General features: G+C 50.0%; 2 protein-coding genes across 3 annotated transcripts in view; one reads left to right on the plus strand and one right to left on the minus strand.

Moving 5' to 3' along the window:
- The window catches only part of FAM53B (family with sequence similarity 53 member B), a 40,197-nt gene extending 30,779 nt beyond the window's left edge, over window positions 1-9,418 (plus strand). The window contains exon 5 of the mRNA XM_051616715.1: window positions 5,794-9,418. Coding sequence (XP_051472675.1) covers window positions 5,794-6,123 — 330 coding nt within the window. The 3' untranslated portion in view covers window positions 6,124-9,418. The remainder of the gene's footprint in view (window positions 1-5,793) is intronic.
- Window positions 9,419-10,278: 860 nt separating this feature from the next.
- LHPP (phospholysine phosphohistidine inorganic pyrophosphate phosphatase) overlaps window positions 10,279-27,620 on the minus strand; it is an 83,151-nt gene continuing 65,809 nt past the window's right edge. For both annotated transcript variants that reach the window (XM_051619674.1, XM_051619673.1), the window contains one exon: window positions 10,279-11,156. In XM_051619674.1, coding sequence (XP_051475634.1) covers window positions 11,145-11,156 — 12 coding nt within the window. In that variant the 3' untranslated portion in view covers window positions 10,279-11,144. The remainder of the gene's footprint in view (window positions 11,157-27,620) is intronic.

Genomic DNA, 27,620 nt, shown 5'->3' on the forward strand with positions numbered 1-27,620 from the left:
GGATCTGTGCACTGGTAAAGACTAGGGATGGTGCCAGTGACCCACTCCTGATGGCTTCAGAAGGTTTTGGCTTCTTGGTGAGACTTTGAGGCATTTGCAGTTTGAAGGGCTACATCTGTCGTAACAAAACGTTTCCTCTACTTCTACTGATGTTGGATGGGGCTCTGAGCAACCTGGTTTAGTGGGAGGTGTCCCTGCCCACGGCAGGGAGGTTGGAACTAGATGGTCTTTAAGGTCCCTTCCAACCCAAACCATTCCATGGTTCTGTAATTCTCCTCCTGAGTTTTCTCTGTTGACTTTCCTGCAAGAGTTGTAACCATGAACTCTGAGGAGTCCCAGAGAGCTGGCAAACTACTTCTCCTCCTCCATTAAGGTCCTTGTTGTGTAGTGTGGCAAATAGTGTATGGGACAGAGAGTAGTTGCTGTAGAATAAATAAGGCAATTAAAATATAATTACATCCTTTCATCTCCCCCGGGTTATGGACAGCTTCCCAGGGTCATGAATTCACCACCTGCTCTCTGCCCCACAGCTAGGCTGTGAAGGATGGGCAAGAGGGTCCTGGCAGCCATGGACACGAGCTTAGAAGGTGGTGAGGATGAAGCACTGGGTGTTCTTGATGAGGAAGAGAGAAGACTTTGTGCCTGAAAGGGCTGTGACGGGAGGGTGGAGCCAGGCACAACAGGACTTGTCACATTGCTCACTGGCTGCCATGGACAGATGGTGCCATTCATAGGGTGACTTCACTGTCCTCACGTGCCTTAGCAGGATGGAGTCATCTGCTCCAGGAGTCACCAGAGCATCCTCCTGAAATGGGGATGGGTGGTTCTTGTGTTTTTCAGGACTAAAATCAGCTTCAGCCTGGGCTGGAGATCCTGAGTGGGGTGTGTAATGGGCCTCTCCTGATGGTTGGTAGCCAGGTTGCCCCCTGCTTTGTTTTCCCTTCCAAACTAAGGAATAATGGCAGTTTCCATGAGGATCCAGGCACAAAGGAACTCTCCCACTCCCAAAACTGAAGTAAACAACCCACCAGCTTGGAAATGTTTCAGGTTGGTCTTGACCCTGAGTGGGGAGAAGGTTCAAACTGCAGGATGCAGAAGTGACCTCTTGTCTCCGACCACCCAGCTCTTCCCTCAAGAGGTAAAATTCTCTGTATTTTCACAGAAGAGGATTTTCTGTTTAAATTTTGGCAGCTTTCAGGCTGACTGGTGAGGGCAGGAGAGGTGGCAGAGATCTCAGCTGGCGTCAGCACCCACTCGAGCCAGGGGCAAATATTGCCAAAAGGTAGCGAGAGGCCAAAAAACTGGAGGTTTTAAATTCCAGACGTATCCCAGGAAATAGTTTGCTGTTGATGTAACTTCTGAGACAGATTCCAGCTTCCAAGCCCCAGTGTTTTTTAAATAAACACAAAGGAGAGCCTGCAAAGGTCAGTTTGTGGCTTGGTGGGAAAAAGCGTTGGGTTCAGGATCAAAAGAAAGTGACTTGGTGTGGAGGGCACAGAGGACCTGGGAGGCTGGTTGCTTTTAACTTTGGTGAGACTATGACACTTCTTTACTCATCCCCATTGCTTTATTTTTTTTTAATTTAAAAACTCAAATAGTTGGAAAAAAAAAATTGTCAGTATTGGAAATTAGATTCATAATGATGTTTATTCCTGGCATGAGCTGCTAATGGGGTTTTTTTCCCTCCTGGTTCCTTTGGCAAACAAGTCTCCATACTCACTGAAGTGCAGCAAACCTTGTCTTGGTTGGTGTCCCCAAGGGAAGTGACACTTGTTGAGGTTGCCCATTGGTGCAAGCCCACATTGCTGGTGTCCTCCTGCCTGTGATGCCAGGGAGGATGCTTGTATGCTGTGAGAAACTGAAACATTCCTGTTGATTTCAGAGATGGTTTGTTTCAGTTTTTCCCTCTGCTGTACTAAAATGTAAATCTTTTGATGGGCATCTTAGCTTGACCTGGTCTAGGAGTTTTCTCAGGCCCAAGTGTATATATTTTCAGGTATAGATGGCAATACATTAAGAGGAATGGGTTCTTTTGAAGTGATGGCATTGGACTGGGCCTCATATGTGTCAGCTCCTCTGCAAATGTCCTTCAAGCAGGATGTCCCTGCCTCAGTTTCCCAAATGGAAAAATGAAGGCAATGCATTTCTTCACCTACCCTTGTCCATAAGCTCCAGAGGCCGCACCTGCTTGGGTGGGCTGTAATTTGGGTGCTCCCCACAGGAATAAAAACCTGCTCTTGGCTGCTGGCTCATGTCACTTCCAGAAGGAGTGTGCAAAAAAGATCCATCTCCCTATAAAAGGCTGATGTGTTGGTACAGCCCTGGAGTGACCATTTCAGGCAAGGTACTTGGGTGCAGTCAGAGGACTCTTGCAGGAGGTGATTTATTGTAGCAGGCTCTATTTTAGTTACCAGACAGAGCTTTTAATAGCAATAACGTGCACTGCAGTGACATCCATTGTTTTGGTTTTATACAGTTGAAACGGGCCCATCTGCCTCAGTTAGAAATTTGTGACTCACCAAACACAATGGGCTGAAAATAAATTCAGCCAGGGAAGCAGAAACAGGCCGTGCCTGGGGACGTGGGCATTGCTGTCATTAAATCACTCTACCAGCGTGGGCTGGACTTGCGTGCATGGACAGGCAGCACCCCCCACCCCTGCAAGGGGCTTCCGAGTGCTGAAGGGCCCCGTGGTACCCAGGGACTGTGCTCTGGCATCTCCTGCTCCCAGCTCCATCCCCTGCTCCCAGCTCCATCCCCTGCTCCCAGGTCCATCCCCTGCTCCCAGCTCCATCTCCCCATGGGCCCAGGGACACAGGGTTGGGCGCTGTACCTTTGTTCACACTCACATGGGAGGACAGGGCTGGAAACGCAAACAAAGCTTGGCAGTGTCTGACCCAAAGACAGACAAAATCTGATTGTGTCCCCAAGACAGGCATCTGATTCCTGTGTGCTGTTTAACCCTCTGGGGCCCGGGCTCGTACCATACGGGGACCCAAAGAGCAGATTCATACTTGAATGAGTCAACATGCTCAAGTACTTGTACCATGGAGACAGGCTGGGAGAGCTGGGGCTGTTCAGCCTGGAGAAGAGAAGGCTCCAGGGAGACCTTAGAGCACCTTCCAGTGCCTGAAGGGGCTCCAGGAAAGCTGGGGAGGGGCTTGGGACAAGGGCAGGAAAAGACGGGACAAGGGGGAATGGTTTCAAACCAGAAGAGGGGAGATTTAGGTTGGACATAAGGAAGAAATTCTTTGGTGTGTTGGTGGTGAGACCCTGGCCCAGGCTGCCCAGAGAAGCTGTGGCTGCCCCATCCCTGGCAGTGTTGAAGGGCAGGTTGGATGGGGCTTGGAGCAACCTGGCCTGGTGGGAGGTGTCCCTGCCCATGCAGGGGGGGTTATAATTAGATGATCTTTAAGGGCCCTTCCAACCCAAACCAGTCTGTGATTTTGTGATTGCCTGGAACACTGGATTGCTGCAGCTTCAGGTGGAGGCAGGGGAAGATAAACCAGCACCTCAAACGGTCAGAAATGGGATATTGCTTTTATGAGCAAAGTGTTTTAGGTGGAAGGCACGTTACTGATGCTTGCTGGGAGAAGTCAGGATGGCCAGGAGCATCTCCCAAAAGCCACCTGTGTCAGATCCAGACAGGGGCCGGGATTCCTGGTTTCCTTGAGACCAACAGCAGCTGGGATGCCCGACACCTTTCTCGAGCTGGTGCTGAAGGACGAGGTTGTGGAGAGGCCGGGAGGGGGCCCAGGGCTGCCTGGCCATGGGGAACAAGCACCACATTGTGCCACCAAAACTGCTCTTTGGCCAGTGTCAATAGATGACTTGACTGCCCGTTTTTGCCAGCTCAGCACTTCAGCACGTGCTAAATTCACCCAATAAATAAAAAATGAGCAAAAGACCTCATGATGGGTGGAGAACAGACGCTGCATTGATGGTTGTGGCTGATCCACCTTGGCTCTACAGCCGGCACAGGCGATGCTGGCCACCATCCTGGGAGGACCCTCCCCCAAAATGTCCCCTTACAGGGTGTGTGGCAGCTGTCCCCCCCGCTGGGGAGGTGAGGCTTGGGATTTTGTGGCACCTGAAGCCTGTGAGAACTTGCTTCCCAAGGTGAGCTCCAGCAAAGCTGCGTCAGAGGGAGCGCCCGTGCCCGGCCCCCGCACATGGGCCTCCTCCAGCAGCCGCCCTGGCAGCACTGGGAGCTGCTGGGCCCTCCGGAGGGTTTTTCCATCCTCTGACAGGGAAGGTAAAAATATTACCTGGAACGACTCAAGGCTGTAGGTGGGAAATGTTGGGTGGCAGCAAAGTGTGGGTTTGAGCAGGGAAAATGAGGCTCTTGGCTTGATCATCTTGCCAAAGTCTAATAAATGCAAAGTTTCCCTGGAAGTCAAGTACATTCATGGCTGCTCTCCGAGGCATGTCCAAGCTTGGAAGCACTTTGTGTTCAGATGGGAAGAGTGTGCCATGGACCTGTTTAGTTACCCTTCACATTGCATCCCCCTTCATTCATCATCACAAGCATGGACCATCTCCCTCTGCAAAGCACTGTAGAGCATCTTCCATCCTCACAGGATGCTCTTGTCCACCTGCGGCCACCCAGCACTCCTGGACCTGGGTTCCAAGCCCAGGGAAGCACCAGAGATGAGCTTGATTAGCAGGAGAAAACTGAACATTCCCAGAAGTGCCAGAGTTTTGTTTGTAGAAGGGATTTGCACTTCTGAGAGGGCTGTTGACTTCCTGCAGACTTGGGCTTTCAAGTGCCTAAATCACTGTTGTAAATATGCTTGCAAACTTTTCTAAGCACTTAGAAAATATTTCTCCCATGTCCTCAGGCCTTCTCCAAGTGCAGTGGTAATTACAAGTTGTCCATTAACCACAACGTGCAGATCTGTGCTTGAAGCTGTTATGTGTTCAGGCCCTAGAAGGCAGCACACATGGAGAGGGACAGCTTGCATTTGAAAAACAGGAGAAGGATGACGTGGGGACTGGTGCAGTTGGGTTTTTAAAGGACACATACCTGTATTTTCACATGGGCTTGTGGGATTTTGGAAGGTTTCAGAGATTGAAGGCCATGTGAAATGTAGTTTCCCCAGCCTGGACACTGGCCACCTCCTCCTTGGGCAGCTGTAACTTCTTTCAGACACACCAGCCTCTGTGTCATCTCCTGCAACAACTGCTTTTACTGTGGTGTGTCTTCCTAGTATCTAATCTAAATCTGCCCTGAAAGAGGATACGTTTACCTTAGAGAATAGAATTTCTTTGCTGGGAGGGTGATGAGTCCCTGGCCCAGGTTGCCCAGAGAAGCTGTGGAAGCCCCATCTCTGGAAGTGTTGAAGGGCAGGTTGGATGAGGCTTGTACAGCCTGGTCTAGTGGGAGGTCTCCCTGTCCATGGCAGGGAGGTTGGAGCTAGAAGATCTTTGAGGTCCCTTCCAACCCAAACCAGTCTGGGATTCTGTGATTTTCAGCAAACAGCTCTGTACTGCCTCACAGGGCGTGGGGGTGGAGGTGGTGGTGGGACCAATCCAGACTGTGGTGGGGGTAGTTTTGATGCCATCCCCCATTGCAGGAGCTGTCATGGATGGGGAGGTGGGGCTGCCCAGCCAGCGGGGACCAGGCAGCTGCGAGTGGGGCGTTTCTGCTGATCCACTTGCTTCCTGCTGGGAAGACTGGAGGGTCAGGAGGACTCTCAGCTCCCCTAGTGTAGCTTCTAGCCCATCACAGCTCCAGGATTCCCTCCAGTCCCTGTCTCCACGCCTGTCTCAGCTGCCCCTTTGCCTTTGCAGAACCGCCAGACGTTCAACAGCCTGACCAGCCTTAGCGCCGGGGCCGAGGATGGCGCCCAGCGGCTCCCCGGCCCCCAGCCATGGACCACGGCCCCCAGCTCCCCGGAGGTGATGCCGGGCAGGACCCCTGCCTGCACCCCTGTGCCAGAGCCACCACCTTCCCGAGCTGAGGAGTGCCGGACCAGCCGGGATGACCTCTCCTGTGAGGAGGAGGAGGAGGGCGGCGGGAAGGAGGAGGACGGGACGGCGTGGCGGAGCGGCGGGACGAGCGCCGAGAGCCTGTTCCAGCTGGATGGAGAGATAGACATCGAGCAGATAGAAAACAACTGAGGAGGGAGCGGGGTCCTCTTCCCCCCACCCGGGGTCGGGGGCTCCCCGCTGCCAGCGCTGGGGTCCTGCCCAACGCTCTCCTCTGGGCAGCTGGAGGGGATGAAGCAGCTTTGCCAAAATTTCATCAGGTATTTGGAGCAATCCGCGTGCGTGTGAATCTTGAAATCCTTTGTTAACTACTGTAGCCAGAGCTCAGCGGCCGGAGGGAACTGCCTGTCCCGCTGGGAAAACCAGGCGCAGGGAAGGCCAGAAAACTCGCCTTCCAGCGAGGAAATGGCTTTGGCAAACGTGGGGTTGCAGCTGATGGGGCTGCCAGGTTCCCCTGCCTCCTGCCTGCGCTTGTTAAAAGGGGATGCACATGGAGAAACCACAGCCCGTGGGACTGGAAAAAGTGTGTGTGGGGGAAAAACCAGAATATTGGGCTTTGCAGCCCGAGCTGGGGGCTGCGGGGGCGGCTGCGGCCCCTGTCCTCGGGCCGCATCCCGCATGGCTCCAGCACCCACCTCGCTCCCCAGGTCCCTGGCAGGGGGAAATCACAAGTGAAGTGTTTTGCTTCGATGTAACAATGGTAAGAGCTGGATTTTTTTACTTTTTTTTCTTTTTTTTTTTTTATTTTTCCTGGTGAGGAATTAAAGGGACCCCCGGCCCGCACGGGACAGCGCCCACAGCAGCGCTCGGTGGGCGCTGCCCGAGGATGCTCAAACCTTCCCTATGTTGTTTTTTTTTTTCCCTTTCCAATCAATCCCTTCTCTCCATCCCATCAGGAAGACGCCCCGATCGGGCTCGGTGCCACCCTTCCTGAGGTTCCCAACCCCCAGTTCTGAGCGGGGCTGGGCCGTGCACCCCTTGCCCAGCGGCCCCGCTCTCTGTGCTGCCCAGGGCACAGCTGCCACCCTGGGGACGTGGCTCTGTCTTACTGTGAAGGGCTGCACGCCCCAGGCCCGCCATGGGGTTACTTGACACAAGTCAGCTGGAGAAAGGCTGAAAATTCCAGGTAGCAGCACTGAAAGCTTTTCCTGTGCCTTGTCAGAAGCACGGATAAAGTGGTGACCCTCATGTTTGTACGATAGGAATCCTATTTTGGTAAAAATAAGCTGTCCGTTGACCAGCAGGTGTAGAAGGACACGTTCATTTTTGTGGGGGTTTTTTCCCCCTCTTTTTTAATTTTTAGTTGGTTTAAAGCTCCAGGAAAGCTCCGAGTGGCTCCCAGCATCTTCTGCAGGTTCCCTCAAGCTCAGGGTTTAACTTCCTGATCTCCATAAAAGTGAGACAGGAAAACAAAAAAACCAAGAAAGTCGCCGATACCAATGGCAATTGAAGGCGTGATGTTTTTAACAGGGCTCAGCACCCACCCCTGGCAAAGCTTTTGGAGCCTGTAACTCAGCGAGGGCCGAGAGCCACTCGAGCAGGTTTTACTCATCATTTCTGGTTACGTTAGTGCACTTTTTTCTGCGGTGGCTGGGGATGCGCGCGGCATCTCCCCTCACCGTGGAACCCCTCAGCTGTTCGATAGCTTTACCCCCAGCCTGGCACCGCGGTGGCCACGGCCGCTCCCTCCGGGCCGGGTGCTGGCAGGCAGAGCCAGCCCCAAGGATTTTTTGGGAAGGGATGACAGGGATGGCTTTTCATTTTGGAGAACCCTCCGGCTCTTCTAAAGTGTCGCTTGATGCATCGCTTAAGAGAAGATAGGTCCTGGTTTCGTTCTTGGCCCTCCTGGAGTGGAAGGCGCTGCCGGTTCTTGGCTTGGAGTCTTCCTGATGCTTGATCCTCCCCCTGCACCGACGTGTCCCCGCTCTCGGGGCACACAGCTCCTGCTGGCCACAGGCACCTCCTCAGCTGCCAGGCTCCAGACTGACCGAAAAAGGGCAAATTCACCCAAATCCATGTCCAGCTGCTGCCACAGAGCTCCAGGTGGGCTCAGCACCGGGGAGAGGGGGGGGGGGGGCTGTAATTCCTAAGGGCTTCTGTTTTCTTTCCAAGGGCTGCTACCGGTGCCATGCTAACCCCCCTGGTAGGAAGGTGACCAGTGGACCACTACCCAGCTGTACTCGCCGTAGCGTTCAGTTTACACACAGCACAACCTGTTTGCCTTACTAGAGATGCTTCTCCAATGAGTCATGGCCTTATCCTGGGCACGTTAGCGTAGGCACAGACTACAGTTAGCGGCGGTTTTGAGGCCACGGTGGGGTTCTCTTGGGTATTTCCTTGCTGGGTTTGTATGATTTCGTGTACTTATTCTCAGTTTAAGAAAGCCTTACTTTTTACATTATTTTTTTTTTCTCTCTCTCTCTCTCTGTAGAGGTAAAACGTTTGTGGATTTATATATATATATAAATATATATAAATAAAGTAATTAAAAATATTAAATATAATATTAGCATGTGCCTCAGATTCAGGGGACATCCTGTTGATTGTAAAATCAGAAGTGGCGCCGCTCCCTGGCAGCAGGAGATCCGCGTGCCCTGTGACCAGAGTGGGAGAGCAGGGCATCCCCCCTGGGGGGGTCCTGCTCTTGGTTTGTAAAGGACTTCACCTGTTACAGGGATGCTTTGGGGACCCCCCCCCCCCACTTCCCATCAAATTCCTGCCGGCTGCCAGAATGTGATGTTAAATATGCAGACGAGGGATGTTATTCCTTGCTAGGAAAAAACAAAACAGGCTCATGATTGTGAAGAGACTCAGTGGCTTGTCCAGGGATTTTGATAGGAAAAGTCTTAATGCGTGCACAGGGTGGGTGCAGATGTAGCTCTTGGAGCCTGTTCTGTGCAAAGATTGCATTCAAAAGACAAAAAAGGAAGTATTTGTAAAATAGATTGTAATTTTTCCACGTTCCAGCGCAGCCTGTCGGGCCCATACGGTTGTGGTTGAAGTGCATTTTTTCAGAGCTCCTGGCTGAACAGGCAAACGGACTTGATGTAGGACCTTAGAGGATTGTAGCAGTGCTTTACAGCGTTCGTGGGTGTGACGGTCAAGAAATCCAAAGGATGGCCAAAAAAAAAAAAAAGAGAGGAGAAGGGAAAAAAAAAACAAACACAAAAAAAGGACCAAAAAAAAAAAGAAAAGAAAAAAAAAGAGACAGCCTTCTGAAGCTATGACCTGTAGTAGCCATGTCTCGCTGGCAATTGCACAAGCGCAGCGGGACCTGCGTGTCCCTGGGGAGGGGCTGCCCGAGGTGCCCCCACCGGTGCAGGCTGCCCCCTCATCCCCCTCCATGACTTGATTGCACTAGAGCAGCTCAGTCTCAGGAAATTGCTTGTTACTTTTACTGTGTAAATAAAGCTTCCTGGTTCAATAACCCCCGGCCGGTGTCTCGCCTCTCTGTGCTGTCCCTGCGGCGGCAGGATCGGGGGTGTCGGGGACACCGCAGCCCCTGGGGTTGTGGCACCCCTTGGGGTTGGATGGGGCACAGCAGGGTGCAGGAGCCCCACCTGCCTCCCCTCTCCCAGAGGGGGTCTGGCTGCGCCTGCTTGGCATCTCCATGGTTTCTGGGGTGGGGGTCCCAAAAATGGGTTGGGAAAGCACCCAGCTGGGACCCTACATCAAGGTGTCCACGTTGAAAATCCCAGGCTTGGGTTTCGCCAGAAACAAATGGGTATTTGATGATGCTCATGTGCAGGCAGATGTGATGGTCCCCCAGCCACCCCTCCCAATGAGGGGACATCTCTCAGGCCTCCCCTCCCAAGCCTGATGCTTGCTGCTCTTTAGCTGCAATGCAGCCAAGGAGGTAACAGCAAAATGCAAATCAACAATTAAGTGCCAGGTGGCACCTCGTGCTTTGTGTTTAAGGACAGAGATAATGGCCCACCCCTGAAAATCAAATCTAAACCCAAGCAAGGCAAGAGCCCACAGCAGGATAAGTGGACATGGGGTGTTAACTAAATTAGTGTAGTATCACCCCACAGCCTTTGTAAACCAGAAAGGAAAACTGCTGCATTTCCTCAAGTGAGCAACAGTTTAAAAAGTTTCATGACAGATGGCAGGATGTTTATCTGCCTGAACTTAATCAGATTGAAGTGATAGGCTTAGTGTGCCAGAACAAAAAGGAAGAATTAGAGGATAAAAAAGAAATTCACAGTGATCCGTCACAGGCCTAAGGTTCGAGCAGGCATCCCTGCCAGGGCTGATGTGACTGAACACAAGGACACCCAGGCCAGATGGGCAGGACAAGGTTTATTCCCGACAGGAAGCAGCAGTTGCTCCGCGATGTGCTGCAGTGTCCCTGGATTCCCCAGCCCTAACCCCGGGCGGTGCCTGACAGGGGCTGAACGTGGCAGAAACTCGATTACTGGCTTGCCAAGGGGGCAGGGGCTGTCCCCCTCCCCAGAGATTTTCTGCCCCGCCCCACCCAGCCAGGGGCACAGACGGGACCCCACAGAGCACCCCAGCCCAAGGCTTGGTAGCCACCGTCGCCCCTCAAGGACATCCCCCATCCCACCTCAGGCACCCCAAAAAGCACAGAAAGGGCGAGTTAAACAGCACAGCTTGTTCATGAAGGGGTGCTGGGTCCCCTCCATTTCCCACCCAGGGCTGGAGCCCTGGTGTGAGCAAAGAGTTAAAGGGGGTACAAACCCCCCCAGCATCACAGGGGGAGTCAGGGGCCCCTCAGCACCCTCAGGGTTCCCCTGGGGCAGACAAGACTCAGCCCCAGCTGGGGAAGAGCCCCGTACTTCTGGGACAGCCAATTTCACCTGCCCTGGCAGGGGCACAACACGGAGGGGAAGGTGTTCAGGACGTGGTGGAGGAGAGCAGAGCAGGTGGGTGCTCCCCTGGGGAGCTGAGGGCATCATTACCCAAGACGCCGAGGGACGCGGTGCTCACCGCTCCGGGCTGGAGGCTGGGGCTCTTCCTATCAGGTGGAGCTGGGAGAGGTGGCCTGGTGGAAGGGGCTGCCCGTGAGGCCTCCTGCTCCTCTTCCCTCTCCCCAGGCACATGCAGAGGGGCTCTACAGCTGCTGGAGGAGAATGTCGACGGCCTCAGCCAGGTTGTTGACGTAGGCGTCGGGCTTCACGTGGGGGTGGTTTTCATCGCAAGGCCTGCGGAGGAGACGGGCACGGTTAGCAAGGACAGGCTCCCAACCAGGTCCCACATCCCCAGCCATCCTCCTGCTGCACACGCAGCCAAGGTGGCCCCTGATGGAGCACTCTGGGATGAGCCTGGGTCTCACATTCCTCCCTTTTCTCTTTCTTTTTTCCCCCTTTCCCCCCTTGTGTCCCTATCTCCCCCATACCCAGGTCTCTCCTGGGTGCTATGGTAGATCCCATGTCCTTGCACAACTGGGCTGGGCAAAAGTTTGCAAAGACACTCTATATCATTAACTAATTAATCCAAATTAATGCACTGCCTTTTACATGGCAATTCTTCATTCAGGCAGTAGCAGTATCAGATGCAGTTGCTGGGAGGACACTTCATGGCAAGCCCAGAGCCCTGTGAAACTCTGCAAATAATTATTATCCCCTGTTTTTTCTGCAGAAACAGGTAAAAAAGAGGAGAATCCACTTCTGACCTCGAGACACAGCAGGTCTGTACGTAGCTTCAGTGAAGGGGAAGGCTCTGCCAGGGTGTAATTTGGCAGGATCACGACCTTCTTGCCAATCTAACAGTGGTGGTTTCAGACACAACCATGAGAAGGGTCAGACTCACCCTCCACCACAAGTCACCACCCCAAAGCAGAGCAGCTCAAAGCCATTTTTGCCAGTGATTTAATTAAAGGTTCTGGCCTAATGAGGCAGGGATGCATTGCTCTTAGGGAGGGGGGTAGAATTTTTCCAAACTTTGTGGCCCTGTGATGGCTTTTGGGCTGAGAAACCCAACAGCTGCTGCAGAGAAAACATATGTACTTCATATGCTGAATGGCTTTCCTTTGGGAAAGAGATGGGAGCCCTAACATCCACCTCCCACCTCTTTCACTCCTTGCAAAGGACAAACCTTTATTTAGCACGGGCCATTTTCTGAGCAGGGAAGATTCATTTCCCATCGGATGCATGGGAGGAAGAGAGACTATAATTATTATTTATGACGTGCAGAATTTGGTGAGCACTTGTCTGTACAAGCACCACATTATTTCTTCAGTTCCAGCACTATTCAGTTCCCCAGGGCTATTTCCTTTTTGGTCATTTTTCAGCTCTTTGTGCTCTGAGTGTACAAGCTCCTCACAAAGGCACGGCCTCTTTCAGGACCCCACACTGCTCCAGATTTTACTGCCTGCAAAGTTACACTATGCAACTAGGAAAAAGAAAAGACCCTGATATTCAGCTCTCCCTGTGTCACCTGCAAAGCCATGTCTAGCAGGGGGGTGATGGATCTGTGCAATGGACTCTTCCTTGGTATTGGGTGTTACTAAAGTATTTATTTAAAAGGCAGAAGGTTATTCCATGGGCCTTTCCTTGAGTATCCAAGTTTTTCTTGTTACAGGGCTAAGGTGCAATAAGAACAGTAATTATGTTTTCCCCAACTGAAGAAGAATTTAATTACTAAAGCAAGCTGTATTATACAATGGAGAAAAACCTTCCAATATAAAGTAAAAATCCAGTAAGTATCCATCCCTTGGCTGGGGATTATTGAGGATTCAAGCAAGGGGCTTTTATGAAGACAGAAACACCTTGGGTGGCATGTGGTAAAACACCAATTTCTTGGCAATAATCTTTTATTTGAGTGGAGAACTAAAAAAGGTAATGGACAAAACTTCTTTCCATTTTACACCCTGAAAAGTATTTCTTTCCTCGCTTATACATGAGGAGAAAATGTTAAGAACTGCTGGAAATGAACACTTCCACAAGAAAATTTAAATTATCCCTCCCTCTTTGATCTATTAAAAGCATCTTGTAATTGATACCTGTGCTGACAATGCAGAACTCCAGCTCTAGCTCAGCTGCTAAATGCCAGTTGTCAAGGAAATACACTTGCTGTCTGCTGTGGAAGGGGTGGGTGTAGATACACGTGTGTGTGTGTGTGTGTGTGTGTTCATAATGCAGTAAAACAAATCAGAAAAGAGGGTATTTTTACCCATTCATCCAAATAACACATGATGACAAGAGACAGCCTGGCCAGCCACCAAACCCTGGCTCCAGAGAGGTTAAAACCCATCTTAGCGCCAGGGGACCTACCAGTTCACCCCTGTATGTTGCCCAACTGCCCACAGGACACCTGGAGTGGACCTGGGCTTCATTTTTCTCTTCTGCACCCCTGTTTTCCATCCAAGCCTGCTTATTTCTCTTCTGATTTGCAGTCCCCACAGGGGTTTTGCTGTAACCCTACAGGGTTACAGCTGAGAACCCCACCGTGCCCCTCAGCTGGCTGTGCTGTAGGTCGGCAGCCTCGCTCACCACAGGAGGGTTTGAGTTGTTTTAATAAGATGTTACCTGTGCTATCCAGAAGAAAATGAGAGGAATCCCAGACTGGTTTGGGTTGGAATGGACCTAAAAGATCATCTAGATCCAACCCCCCTGCCATGGGCAGGGACACCTCCCACCAGACCAGGTTGCTCCAAGCCCCATCCAACCTGCCCTTCAACACTGCCAGGGATGGGGCAGCCACAGCTTCCCTGGGCAGCCTGGGCCAGGGTCTCACCACCCTCACAGGGAAGAATTTCTTCACTAATATCTCATCTAAGACTCTTTCAGTTTGAAACTGTCCCCCCTTTCCTCATCCAAAGCCCCTCCCCAGCTTTCCTGGAGCCCCTTCAGGCACTGGAAGATGCTCTAAGGTCTCCCTGGAGCCTTCTCTTCTCCAGGCTGAACACCCCAACTCTCCCAGCCTGTCTCCAGAGCAGAGCTGCTCCAGCCCTCCCCTCTGAAGCAGATGGGGTGCAGCAGAGCCCAGAGTTCAGCTGCTGCCTCTCCTGCCTGGCCTGGCTCCAGCCAGGACCCCACTTCCCTATAGCGGGGGGACCAGCCCCATGACACTGCTGTCCCCACACCAGCTGTCCCTACCCCTGGGCTGGAAGGGCACTTCATTTCAGCCCGTGGCACATTTTGGAGTTACACTTTCAAGACATGTCATATGCCTTAGATTATCCATATGTTCATCGCTGCGAAGTGGGGGAAAAGGCAATCCATACCATTGTCTGAACTCTGCAGGAAAGCAGAGAACTGGACTAAAACACACTTCCCTGCTCTCCAGCCTTTTCCTAGGGCCCTGCCAAAGAGCTTTTTATTCCTGTCAGTGCCACTCCAAGAGCTGTTTCATGTGGCCTCGTCCTTTGTCTCACAGAACGCTCTGTAACTCTCCCACTGCACACAAGCAGCCAAGCCATGGGTTTTTCCTCCCCTCCCTGGCTCAGTTTTGCTCTTTTAAGCATCTGTTGGAAGGACCCTGCAAGCAATAATCCCCCAACTCTGATGCCAAGAAGCAATGCTCCAAACGCAGCCAAACAACTCAGGAGCCCAAGTCCGGGTGCCAGAAGTGAGGCAGAAGAGAGAGCTCTGCCACAAAACCTCCGGGTAAGCCCAGGAGGCTGGAGGATGAGCCCTTCTTCTGCCACCCAAAGTGAGTGGAGACTGTGGCTCAGCGCCAGCCTCTCCCCTGGGGGAGCTGGGCTTTTCCCAGGGGAAACTCCCTGCTCCTGAGAGCTTTAAGATGCCCTTCAGTGGAGCACTGTGCTCTGGAGCTCAGCCCTGATGTCCTGGGTGTTGCCTGGGTGTGTCAGAGTCTCCCTGGACAGGGCCACCAGGTGCAGGTGGACACTTCAGATCTTGCGCTCACAGCTTCAGCTTGGCTCCTCCTGATGACAATGACTCTTTGCATTGCACGATGGCAGACATCGCAACAGCAGGACCCAAAAGTGACAGCAGAGGTTACTTTTGAGTACTTTTCCTTTTCAAATTCCAGAAATACGAAAAAACACTCTTAAAAATATATTGGATTTGCTAGGCCAGTTGAAGAAGAAACTTGCATTGAGCTAACTTTAAGATAAACTCCTTCCGATCATTTTTTTTTCACATGGGACTCTGGTTGCAGAGAAGAACATAAATCAAAATGACAGAAAATGATACTGTGCAGCTGAATATTGAGCTGTCAGCAGTCTTGGACAGAGCAGAAACTTGCTTGTAAAAAATCAACTACAGCCTTGGGAAAGACTCTCTTCAGTAAAGCAGGGCTCCTTGGAGTGGTTGAGCATCACAGCCTGGGCATGGACACAAGGAACATTTTCCAGCCCAAGCTGGGCCATGACAGCCTCCTGCTCTCTCACTGTGGAATGTGGCACTTCATTTCTACATTGTCTCTTCATGGCCACCTTGCTGGTATATGAAGTGGTCAGGGAAAGAAGTGGCTTTGCACAGGGATCCTCTGGAATCCTGGATGGTCCATCTTGGTCTCTGCTATGTTGTGAGGGCTCAGGGACCCAACGTCTGTTCCCACCCCTCTGTGCACAGAGCAATGTCAGGGGAACATGTTCTTCAACAGAAGAAGCCACCCAAACCCACTGGTGCATGACAACACAATAAAGATATGAAGTATCATTAGCATGATGCAACATGGACAGATGTCTTGAGGCTCAGTAGTTACTCCTGTCCACCAAATCATCCTCAGGAGATGACTAAATATCCTCCTCTCCCAGGGAACATTTATCACTGTCAGTGCTGCAGGAGCTGAGCAGCTATCTATAGCCCCATGTGCTCTGAGCCAGATCTTCCACCCAGACTAAACTGGTTAGTTCAGATCAATGTTTCAGCCTAAGACATGAAGGCAGCAGAAGGGTGCTGCAGAGATCTGCCTCTGAGATTTTAACTCTTCCCTCGGTCACTTGGTAAGAGAAGCTCCAGGATGGTATGAGGGCTACTGATGAGCAGAAAGCCATGGCTTCCTCCTGGTGAAGCATAAAAACAAATCCCAGATCATGAGAGGCAGTGAAAAATCAGCTACTGCAAGAAAAAGAAGATTCACTTACTGTCTGGGTCAGGTTTCCACTTGGACAGGGCTCTTCTAACAAGCTAAGTCCCCTACCTAGACTCAGCTATCAGGGATGGGCTTGAATTGCCTGGACCTGCTCAGGGATCTGTAAAGAATTCATCCAGATACAGCTGAATGTCTGTGATGGATGAAGGTTTGCACTGTCCTCTGCAGGAACTACTGTGAGTCTTCAAAGTGAATGAGGCAAATACAAGCAGCAGAGAGCACTGCTAGGGAGAGGGTGGAAAGATGCGCCAGAAAACACAGACTTCTAGTGAACCCTTCTTTCCTGTATCAGTTGGGATTCTGGGTTCAGTCTGTGGGTCAAGGCAGGCATTGGATGCTGCTGGCAGCTGGAACCAGACGAGCTTGTGTGGTAGGATCATTTCTGCAAAAGGAATGGGAGCTGCAGAACATCTGCAAAGGAAAACGTGGCTGGGTCTGAGATGTCCTGTGAGCTGGAAGCCAAACGCCCCACCAGGAGCTAGGCAGGGGAGCCTGGGCACCAAACCCCCACGTCATCTGTCCTGGGAAACTTCACATCCTGGTTGAAGTGTTCAACGGCAGGTTGGATGGGGCTTGGAGCAACCTGGTGTAGTGGGAGGTGTCCCTGCCTGTGCAGGGAGGTTGGAACTGGATGATCTTTAAGGTCCTTTCCAACCCAAACCAGTCTGGGATTCTATGATATGATTCTATGAATGACTCAAGCACCTCACTTGAGCTCATTTCCAACAAAACACATGGAGAACAAAAAGGAAACAGCTGGATTACTACGTGGACAAAATATTTAGCAGATAAAAGTCAAAGTGGAGGTAGCTGACATGGATAGTCATGGCCACAGGGATGGAAACAGCCTTAGAATCCAGCTCAACCCAAGACTTGCTGAAACTTGACTTCAGAGAACAGGAGCTGACAGGGATTGATCAACACACAATTAGTATCCTAGGTTAAAATTAGCTTTTACATGGATCTTTAAAATAGGGGGGGTAGGAAAAATAGCACACAGGGCCAAAGTGAGGCACCAATGTGAATTTGAAAAAGACAAATGATCTCATATTCCAGCACACAGAGCTGCAGTCAGCTGGCAAATCTGATCCATAAGGCTGTGATTCCCACCATCACTGACCTCCCCAGCAGCACAGCTCTCTGTGGGACAGCAAACCCCATCCCACAAACTCTCCCTCTGTTTGTACCCGGGGTCTCTCTGTGTCACCACACACACTTCCCACCAGCTCCCCAGTTAAAAAGCACATACTCCTGCTGCATACAATTAGATAAAAAACCCCTTGAAACCACTTCTCCTGACACTGTTTTCATCAGGGGCTCTTACCATGGCCGTAAAATACGTGAGACAGAGTTTAACAAGATTTTCTTCATGAGGAACGTAAACAGACACTGTAACCACTGCTGGTTTCTTTGGACAGATGCAATAATTTTCCTCAGTGCCACGAGTGAAACTCTCGTTTCTGTGAAACGTGCAGTTTAATCAGCTGGGCACTGGAAACCCAAACAAATCCTGGTGCCTGGCAGCACACAGCTGATGAATGGCTGCTTCTTGGTGTTAGGATGAGAAACAAACCTGCACCAAAGCCACTCAACACACCCAGCACTGGAGCAGGTCCCAGAACTTGAGGGAATCCTGTACCTGGACTCCATATCTCATGTCACACCCAGAACTCTCCCAGAATAGAAAGAGAATAGATGGCAGGTTGTCCTGCCATCTCCTCCTGGCCAACACGCCTACAAGAGCCCCAGGAAAGCAAATCCATGCCAGAGCAAATGAGCATCCTCCACTGCTCTTCTCCTGCCTCCCAGACCTGCAGACACAGCTAATTGTGTTTAATTGGGACTCATTTAAATGCAAGCATCCACAATCAGGTAAAAATGTACAGGCAAATTGTTTGCTGACATCTGAAGGGAGTCTGTGGGCTTAATTGTCCCCACTTATGTTAACTGCTCCAGTTTTATGAGCAGAATCAACCCGTTTAGGTACAACACTTCTCCAGGCAATATACCTCAACATACAGGAAAATACTGAGACTGAGGGGATAGGGAATTATCTTCCTGCATAAATTACTTTAAAAAAAACCCAAACAACGCTTGGCAAATGCTATCAAACATTCCCCAGATCTTTGTTTTTCTGAATTTCAAGGCACTTCCTGGGGTGAACACTTGTACTTTTCAAACATACATGTGCTGAAAATTTAATGTGGAGTGTTGTGGTAATTTGTTTCTAATCAGCTGGCCGCATGGTGATGCTCCAGCTAATGAGCTCAGACACACAATTCCAGAAATGACTGCTTGGAGGAGGCTGCTGAGGCTAAAATAGGTGCATGGGGGAGCATTTGGTGTCCCTGCTGTGGTTTGCTCTACCAGGACTCCTACCAGGTCTTTTAAAACTGGAACATGCCAAGATATGGTGCAGGACATCACACCAGGGAGCAAGGAGGGGGTCAGAATGGTGACTGTAACCACAGACACGAAGTGGTTCAGGGAGAGCAACTGATGCTTGGTCAAAATAAAAGAGTAAAAGGAAGAGCGGTGAGCAGGACAGATCACAAGCTGGGACCTGGCAGGGGCAAACTTCCGTGGATGTTACACACAGAGCCTGGGAGAGAGCCAACACACGTATTTCCAGTCCTTCTCCTCACAGGCAGGACCTGTGCTCACACCAGCTGTAAATGATCCCTTCAATAATCCCAGTTCCTGCTGTTCCTGCAGGACACACCGCGCTGAGCGGCCCAACACGCGGTGCTGAGGAAGCGGGTGGCACGGGAAGCTGCTTTTCTCCACCCACCCCTGTTTTCTCTCTCAGGAAACACAGTGCACATGAGCACACCAGATCAAGAGTTTTGGAGATTAAAATGCCTGATAGTCCTTGTACAGGCTGTGGACAGGACACAGACGGACCCACAGAATCCCAGAATCACGGACTGGTTTGGATTGGAAGATCATCCAGTTCCAACCCTACATGGGCAGGGACACCTCCCAGCAGCCCAGGTTGCTCCAAGCCCCATCCAACCTGCCCTTCAACACTGTCAGGGATGGGGCAGCCACAGCTTCTCTGGGCAGCCTGTTCCAGTGTCTCACCACCCTCACAGCAAAGAATTTCTTCTTAATATCTGACATAAATCTACCTTCTTACAGTTTAAAGCCATTGCCCTTCATTCTATCACTCCATGTCCTTGTAAAAATTCCCTTCCCAGCTCTACTGTAGGCCCTCTTCAGGTGCTGAAAGGTGCTCTAAGGCCTCCCCTCCTCTTCTTCTCTGCCAAAGGCATTGTGTGGGCTCTGAGCTGGGACCTGCTGCAGTCCCATCCATCCCTGAATCCAAAGTTTAAACCATCATGGCTCAAAAGCCAGCCTTGCTCCATGCTCGAGCTGATGGATACTTGATCAGGCTCCTCAAAGAACACGCAGGTGGAGGGGGTCACTGCATTCCTGACTGCCATCCTCAGCCTCGTGGAAACCATTTGAACTCACCCCATGCCACGAGGGCACATAGTGGTAAGAGTTGTGCAAGACACTCCATTAGGCCAACCAACACAGCTAGAGGAAACAACCTTTTGAGAACACAAAGTGCTTCTGGCTCCACAGGGGTGCACATTCACCCCTTGGTCACTCGGTTTTCCCCATCACACTGGCCCAGACCCATTTCATCCAGCATTGTCTGTCCAAAAGGAAGATGTTGTGCCCAGGCTGGTCACCTGAACCTCTTCAGGAACCTCCTCCTCTGGATGCACAGATCCCTCCGAGGGGAAAGGGAAGGGTTTTCATCCCACCTTCATAGGTAACAAGTCCAAATAGAAAATTCCCTCTTCAAAAGCTGATTTTTTTTCCCCCCCTATTGACTCTATTTAAAATAGGTGATGAGTTGATGGCCCAGAACTCATTCTTCAACAGTCAGGGTAAGGTGTAAAGAGTCTGGTCTAAATTTTAGATAAAGTTTAGATAAAATTAATGAAAATAAATCCTTCCTCTTGCATTACTGCAGTCTGCCAGCACAGGGTAGAGACAAATGATATATGCCAGGAGTGATGGTGTAAGTTCTCACCGTTTGGATGGAAGTGGACCAGGGGATGAGGAGTTCTGCACTGGACACATGGATGCACCTAGTGCTGCAAGGCAAGTTCAGCATGGCTGTGTTCAAGGAAAGCAAGTCTCTTTCTCCCCCGTAAAAGTTAAACACACTTCAGCTGCTTGCTGAGAAAACCTGAGAACTGCCCCAGCTTGGCCAAACCATCCAGTCTAACAGGGTGTTTGCAAGCACCGTGAGACAGCTCTGCCTGCCTGGATTAATTATTGATGCCCTGCACGGCTCTGCCAAATGACCTTACTCAATTCAGTAGAAAATTTAGATGCCCCTGAGAAAGAATTTGGACATAAATATCTTCTTTGTGCGTACATGCAAACAGATGTGCAACTTAAATGCATCTGAGGCATTAGCTCTTAATGGGACTTACAAGAGTGGGAAAGATTAATTTCAAGGGCTGAATGTGCAGCTCAGTGGTGCTCGGGCATCTTACTCTGACAGGCACTTTTAAAGACCTTAACCCAAGGGAATATTTCATTGCTGTCCTTTAATCCATTGCTTACAAAATTGATACGAAATGTGTACAGTGAATGGTGGCTTCTGCACTTGCAAAGCAGCCCATGGAAATTCAATTCACGGAACTCTGGCAGATCCAGACACTGCTAAGAAAGGAGCTTTGCAGATTATAAAAGCAAGAAGTCTAAATTTCAGATTTCAAATACCGTTTGGAGAAGTTTAATTGAACAAGTATCAGGCCAAAGTTGCACTGGTAGCCTAACCCTTGAAATAAGACACTCAAAATGCAGCAGTAAAAGACTGTTTCTCACCAAACAAGAATGTGAGCTACCCTAAGGAGAATAATATTTGTCTTCAGGTGGTGCTCACTACATCAGGCTTAATTTTAAATGAGAATGAAACTATGAGATATCTGTGCCACTCCCAGGAAACCCAAGCAGACAGACACATGCAGCCAGCTCTCCTTCCAAAGGGCAGGAACAGCCAATTCCTGCACATGTTGGGAACCAGCACCTCCCTGCTCCAAAACCTTTCTCATGTGAGAAGCCAAAGAAGCTCCTACATTGGAAAATTAAGTAATGCTCTACATCTTGGCTCCAAAGTTGCTCAGCCCAGACAAGGCAATGACATGGTCGGGCAGCAACCCTGGCCCAGTGGGACCTCTCCACAGGGTCTCTGACTTCTCCTCCTCCCAGACCAGAAAGGAATACTACATCCAACCTCACTATGCTCCTGGATGCCAGGAACCCACCTGTTTCTAAATATGCTCATGCTATCAACTGGTATAACGAAAGGGAATACATATTTGGTTTAGCTGGCAGGAGTTCACCCTAAGCTTTGACTCAGCCCATTTCTATTTATGCCTTCTGAAAGGGCTCAGAGCCACCTGAACACACTGAGCCCACCCAAAGAACTCAAACATACTCCTCAGAAACTTCTGGCCCTTCTAAAGCAGAAATCTTGCTACAGTTATTCCAAATTACGGCTCATTTGCTTAAGCTGCTCCATAAATGAGATCTTCATAATCTTCTCTTTGGAAGTTTGCATACTCCGAATGTCTGCCTACCTTCGTGTCCATGACTGCTGTGCCAGGGAGATGAGACCTCATTTGCCTTGAAAATTCTTTCACCAGTATCTGCACACCTATAGATGTATCCACACAGCACCGTTGGCACTGAAGACAATGAGGTTTGGGACAAGGGACAATCCTTTTCTATCTGCACAGCACCTACAGCAACACAGCCTTCACTTGGTGATGCTGAACTTCTCCTACGGTATCATTTTCTTCCTTTAAATAACAGATTTGCATGGATTATTCTGAACTCTTTCCAGCCCCTGCCAGTGGCTGTTATAAAAGTGGGGATTGCATGAGGAAGGAGAACAGCCCCGTGCACACCACCCAGACAGCAGCTCCTTTGAGTTCTCTGGCACACGACTCCCCAGAGGTGGCAGCCCACGGAGCTATTTATTTTCCAGAGCCTGTGTCAACTACCTCAAGTGACAGAGCTGATCAGCAGCTTTGCTTTCTGCTTTTTTTGCAGTGAGGAGGAAGGCAGGTCTGCCTGGCAGCTGAGTGGGTAATGAAGCAAGCCTTGTGCCTGCACCTCTGGGCTACTGCAGGGAGCTGATGGGCAGCAAGCTCCTAAATCTAACACCAAACCACCCAATCCTGTAGAGACCAGCAACAGGAAGCCCACACTGGATCCTTTTTTAATTGCCAATGGGGATCTTAGGCTGGGCTCCCTCTCTCCAGGAAATGCAAGATGTCCTCTGTTGATCACGTTCACAAAGATGGGAAGCTATTCAAAGAATTATGACTTGCTGCATTTATGGGCTGTGCTCCCTCCAGGTATCTCAGAATCAGAGAATCATCAAGGCTGGAAAAGACCTTTAAGATCATCAAATCTAGCCTATGACCAACACCACCACATCAGCCAGACCAAGTGCCACATCCAGCCTTTCCCTGAACACATCCAGGGATGGTGCCTCCACTGCTTCCCTGGGAAGTCCAGTCCACTGTCTAATCACCCTCTCTGTGAGGAAGCACTTCCTAATATCCAACCTAGACCTCCCCTGGAGCAACTTGAGGCCGTGCCCTCTTGTCTTGTTGCTAGCTGCCTGGAAAAAGAGCCCCTGGAAAAAGAGCCCCTCCCTGACTACAATTTCCCTTCAGGTAGTTGAAGAGAGTGATAAAGTGCCCCCTGAGTCTCCTCTTCTCCAGGCTAAACAATCCCAGCTCCCTCAGCCTATCCCTATAAGATTTTCCCTCTACTCCTTTCACCAGCCTTGTTGCTCTCACTCTCAAGCTCCTTGGAAGCCTCAGCAGGAAACGTGCAGCTCTGCTGCCCTGGAAAGGAGCTTTCCTGCAGCCACGCAGGGAGCCAGCAGGGACGGCTGTGGCATCTTCCTGCTCCTCCTGGCTCTCCCCCACCTGGACTCTGCATGGGGCAGGACACAGGAGGCAGGGCTGGGCTGAGGAAAGCCAGCTAGCACATTTTTCAAGGTGTCAAACCACATCGACGTTGGTGCTTACGAATGGATTATGGAAAGTATGCTAAGCCAACATTGTTAGTGTAAGGATTAAATCCCCAGCGCTCCTGGCGCTCAGCACTCTGCTTGGACCAGGAGAAGAGTGCAAGATTTATACCCACTTCCTTCCAGCTTTGAGTTACAGCTCCTCAGATGAAGGCTGCTGGTGTGTCCCACTTGCTGTGTGCTACAGCACATGTGTACTGCAGGCTCAGCACCAACCCCTGAAGTCTACTAAGAGGTTTGTCAAATGTGCAGTCCCAGTCAAGTCAACAGGAATTTTGCTCTACGTTGTCAAATAAATCAATCCAGATTTGAAGCAACTGACTAATCAGTCATAGAATCATAGAACCATCATGGTTGGAAAAGACCTTCAAGATCAAGTCCAACCATCCACCCTACCACCCCTAACCACTAAACCATCTCCTGAAACACCACGTCTACCCATTTTTTGAACACCCCTGGGGACGGTGCCTCCAGCACCTCTCTAGGCAGGGAGGCCTTCCCACTCTTTCTGTGAAGAAATTGTTCCTGATATTCAATCTGAACCTCCTCTGGCACAGCTTGACCTCATTTCCTCTTGTCCTATTGCTGGTCACCAGGGAGAAGAGGCCAACACCCACCTCACTACAACCTCCTCCCAGGTAGTTGCAGAGAGCAGTGAGGTCTCCCCTCAGCCTCCTCTTCTCCAGGCTGAACAGCCCTAGCTCGCTCAGCCTCTCCTCATAAGACCTGTTCTTCAGACCCTAATCAGCCTGCTTGCCCTTCTCTGCACCCTCTCCAGCACCTTGATGTCCTTCCTATACTGCAGTGCCCAAAACTGCACCCAGTGCTCAAGGTGCAGCCTCACCAAGGCTGAGTAGAGGGGCAGGATCATCTCCCTGGTCCTGCTGGTCACACTATTCCTGATGCAGGCCAGGATGCTGTTGATCCAACCCATTTTTTATCCAGCAAAGCATGTGCAGATCCAAGCCAGGAGCAGCCAGCTTCTCTAAGGAGAATGCTGTGGGAAACCTTGTCAAAGGCCTTGCTAAAGCCAAGGTAGACAACATCCACACACCCAATAAGCAGGTCACTCTGTCACAGAAGGAGATGAGGTTAGTCACACAGGACCTGCCCTTCATGAACCCATGCTGATTGGGCCTGTTCACCTGGTTGTCCTGCATGTACTGCAGAATGGTACTCAGGATGATCTGCTCCATCAGCTCCCCTGGTGCTGAAGTCAGACTAACAGGCCTGTAATTTCCCAGATCATCCTTCCATTCCTTCTTATATATTTGGGTTAATACTTGGGTTTGAACAGTTTGAGCATTTTGGGAAATGTGGCTTCAGCTCAGGTGTTGCAACCCATAAGGTCTGTGTCCTGCATTGAACTTGCACAGCCTCCAGCACCATCTTCTCCATTAGTGTCTGGCTGCCAATTTAATAAATATAATGGTCAGTAAATACTGTGGCCACTTCCAAATAGCTTATTGAAATAAGGTTGTGTGAGACTGACTAGACACTTCTCGTGGCAGTTTATCTCTACGTGCAAACCACAGCCTGAGCTCACAGAAATCATCAGGACTCCAACATTATTTGTTTTATACCACACCCAGCACACACAGAACAGCACCGGGCACCATCCCTGCTGTCACTTTGGTTTCAGACCCTGCCACACTCATCCTCATGAGGCTAAGATGGTATCTGAGTCAGTTCTTCACGACCTCCAAGACCCAGAAGTCCATGATCAGACTGTGCAAGGTGCCCAGAAGAGCTGTGAGCAAAACAAGGGTCCGGGGGGGTAACACCTCCACCTCCCGCGCAACGCACGAGGCAAGGTTTTCCCACGGCTGGTATTTGACCTCTCCCAAGGGAAAACTGAAGGACTTTGCAAGTCATGGGAGAGCAGAGAACTGCATTTCTAATGATAGACTCAAAGCACGAGTAAGGCTGCTGCAGCAGCTCAGTTTCCGCTGCTGTGCTACCTGCTCAGGGTGGGTACTTCACATTCCTGAGCACCAGACTGCACTTGGTGCATTTCTTAAACATTAAACCAATCAAAAGACCTTAGAGTTTTAAAACAGAGGAGAAAAAAAACACAAATAAACAAAGACAGTGGCTTTGAGACTGCTTCACCTTCCTGATACCTGCAGTTTTTGCTTTTATCTCAGCACTTCTGTTGAGATTTCAGCATTTCTGTAATTTCCTCCCTTTGCAACAGCTTCAAGTGGGGAGAATCCTTCAGAGAATCAAAGGCCCGAATTTTGGTTTTAGCTGTGGACCAGCAGCTTCTGTAACCCAACCTGGCATGAAATGAAGTGTATTTACATAGCATGCTTGGTACTTTTGAGAAAATCTACTACTCACAGTACTTCAAGGGATCACTTAGTACCAGGAGTGGAGCAGCCAAGATGACTGTTCTCTGCACACATTGCTAAATTCTTGCAAGGCATCTCAGGGTGGGGATATTTGTCTATCAAGTTAAAAACAACCCAACAAACCCAACCCCTTTCCAGCTGCATTCAAGACAGCACAGAGAAATCCCTGGAGGGCTAATCAATCCTCTTGGCTGGTTTTCCCAGTCTACAATGAAACAGTAGCTTGAAATGTAGGTTTAGTGTGTGGGTTAATGTGGGTATAGAAGCATAATAAAGAAATTTTTGAAATATAGCACGTAAGCCCATGTGTGGAAAGGAATTTACTAGATCATAAAGACAGAGACTTCATTTTCATTAAGTAAAACATTAAAGGAGATATTCTAACTTACAGTCCCATACATTAATGCTCAGCAATATAAGGTGTTTAATTGCCTGTTGTTTTCCCACCATAAATTACTACCTGCAGCTGATGGAAAACCTTCCTCCAGACCTGCTTGTGTGCCTCATTCCCATCTCAAACATTCACACTGGATGGAAACAGCAATGCAGCCTGGAATTACCCAAAGTCCACACAAATGGGCATGACTTCAGAAAGCAAAGAACATTTAGGAACATTGCATGTGTTTCTTAGAAACTACTTTTCTTAGAAGCTACTTTTTGAGTAGCTCATGATGTATGCAATACTCTGCAGGTTTTATGGCTGCATAGATCTGAATTTAATAACTAGCCAGTACAGGCTGAAGATGTCCTGTAATGACCTAATATAACAGTGGGGCAGAACCCTCCTCGTTTGCAGCTGAACAACATCCACATCCAAATACATGCAGGACATATTTTTTACTCCTAAGAAACAAGGTGTTTCCTTCAACCTTCAACTCCCACCCATGTCTCCCTTCTACATCCTCTTGCACTTTTCAGTGTCACTTAAAAAAGAAGAAAAAGACATGCATGTGTCCCCAGAACAGCTACCATGGGCTGCCTGTGGGGAGACACAGGGGGGAGTGTGCTTTCCTCCACGTCCCCTCCAAGTCCCAGCCCTGACTTGGAGCAAAGTCCACTGGCCAGCTTCACTGCTCTGTAAAGCTGGGTGTCAAATCCTCCTGTGGATCACAGGAAGGGGTAAATCCCGAGGAAGAGAGCTAACTCCAGCCCAGGCCGAAGAATCTGAAGAAAAAGCACTGAAAAAATGCTGCCTAGGCATCCTTCTGCTGCAAAACCTAAGAAAATATTGATCCAGCTCCCAAAGAGGAGGCTAAAACTCACAGGCTGTGCAGATCCTCAAACCCACAGGGCTGGCAGCTGCCACCCACATGACCCTTCAAGTTGGTTACACTTCAAGAAGTGATTTTCCAACCTTCCCTGATTGGGATTTACAACACCAAGGTAAAACCAAAGTAAAAACATCTCTATCTTAAAATAGCCCTCTAAAGTCACCAGGAGGATAAGCTGAGTTTTCTCCAGCATTTAGGAGGTGTCTTGTTATTTTTTGGGTTTTCTGGTGGACAAATATTTTCCAGTGCTCTGCACCTGCCTTCATTCTTTTGCTACCAAACCCCTTTTTTTATACTTCTACTTTTTACCCAATTTAACATCACTAGAACCAGCTCTAGGCTGATGTGGACTTCAGGCTTCCACAACTATGCTGCTCTCAGCACAGAGACAATATTCACTTGGCTCTTCTCCCTTGGGCAGTATTGGGTTGCTGTTTCTGGGTGCCCCATGGGTGTGTATTTGCCACATGCCTGTACTCAGTGCCCTGGATTTCTAGATAACGTGCATTTGATGTGGACTCTGATAAGATCTGGTCAGTAGTTACCTGCACTTGATTATTCATTAATACTAAGTAAAATGAGACAAGCTCCCGAGGCACCACGAGGAAGGACACTGGGGCAGGTGCCTGTTGTTTCCCACCTGATGGGACTCCTGAGGAGTAACACCCAGAAGGTGAAGAGAGGTTATTTACAGGAGAAAAATTTGGGTGGATGGTAAGCAGGTTAGCAGGAGCCAGCCTTAACATTTACACAACAGACAAGCAACAAATGAAAAAAACCTAAAGGAAAAAACAGGCGTGTGGCTTGGGAGAGCAGCTGTCACTGTTGGGGCCCTGGTCTTAACCCTAGTTGCACACATGGGGTATTCTGCAAAATAAAAATGACAAAACACCACGATGG

This window comes from Apus apus, chromosome 4 (assembly GCF_020740795.1).
Source record: "Apus apus isolate bApuApu2 chromosome 4, bApuApu2.pri.cur, whole genome shotgun sequence".
NCBI lineage: Eukaryota > Metazoa > Chordata > Aves > Apodiformes > Apodidae > Apus > Apus apus.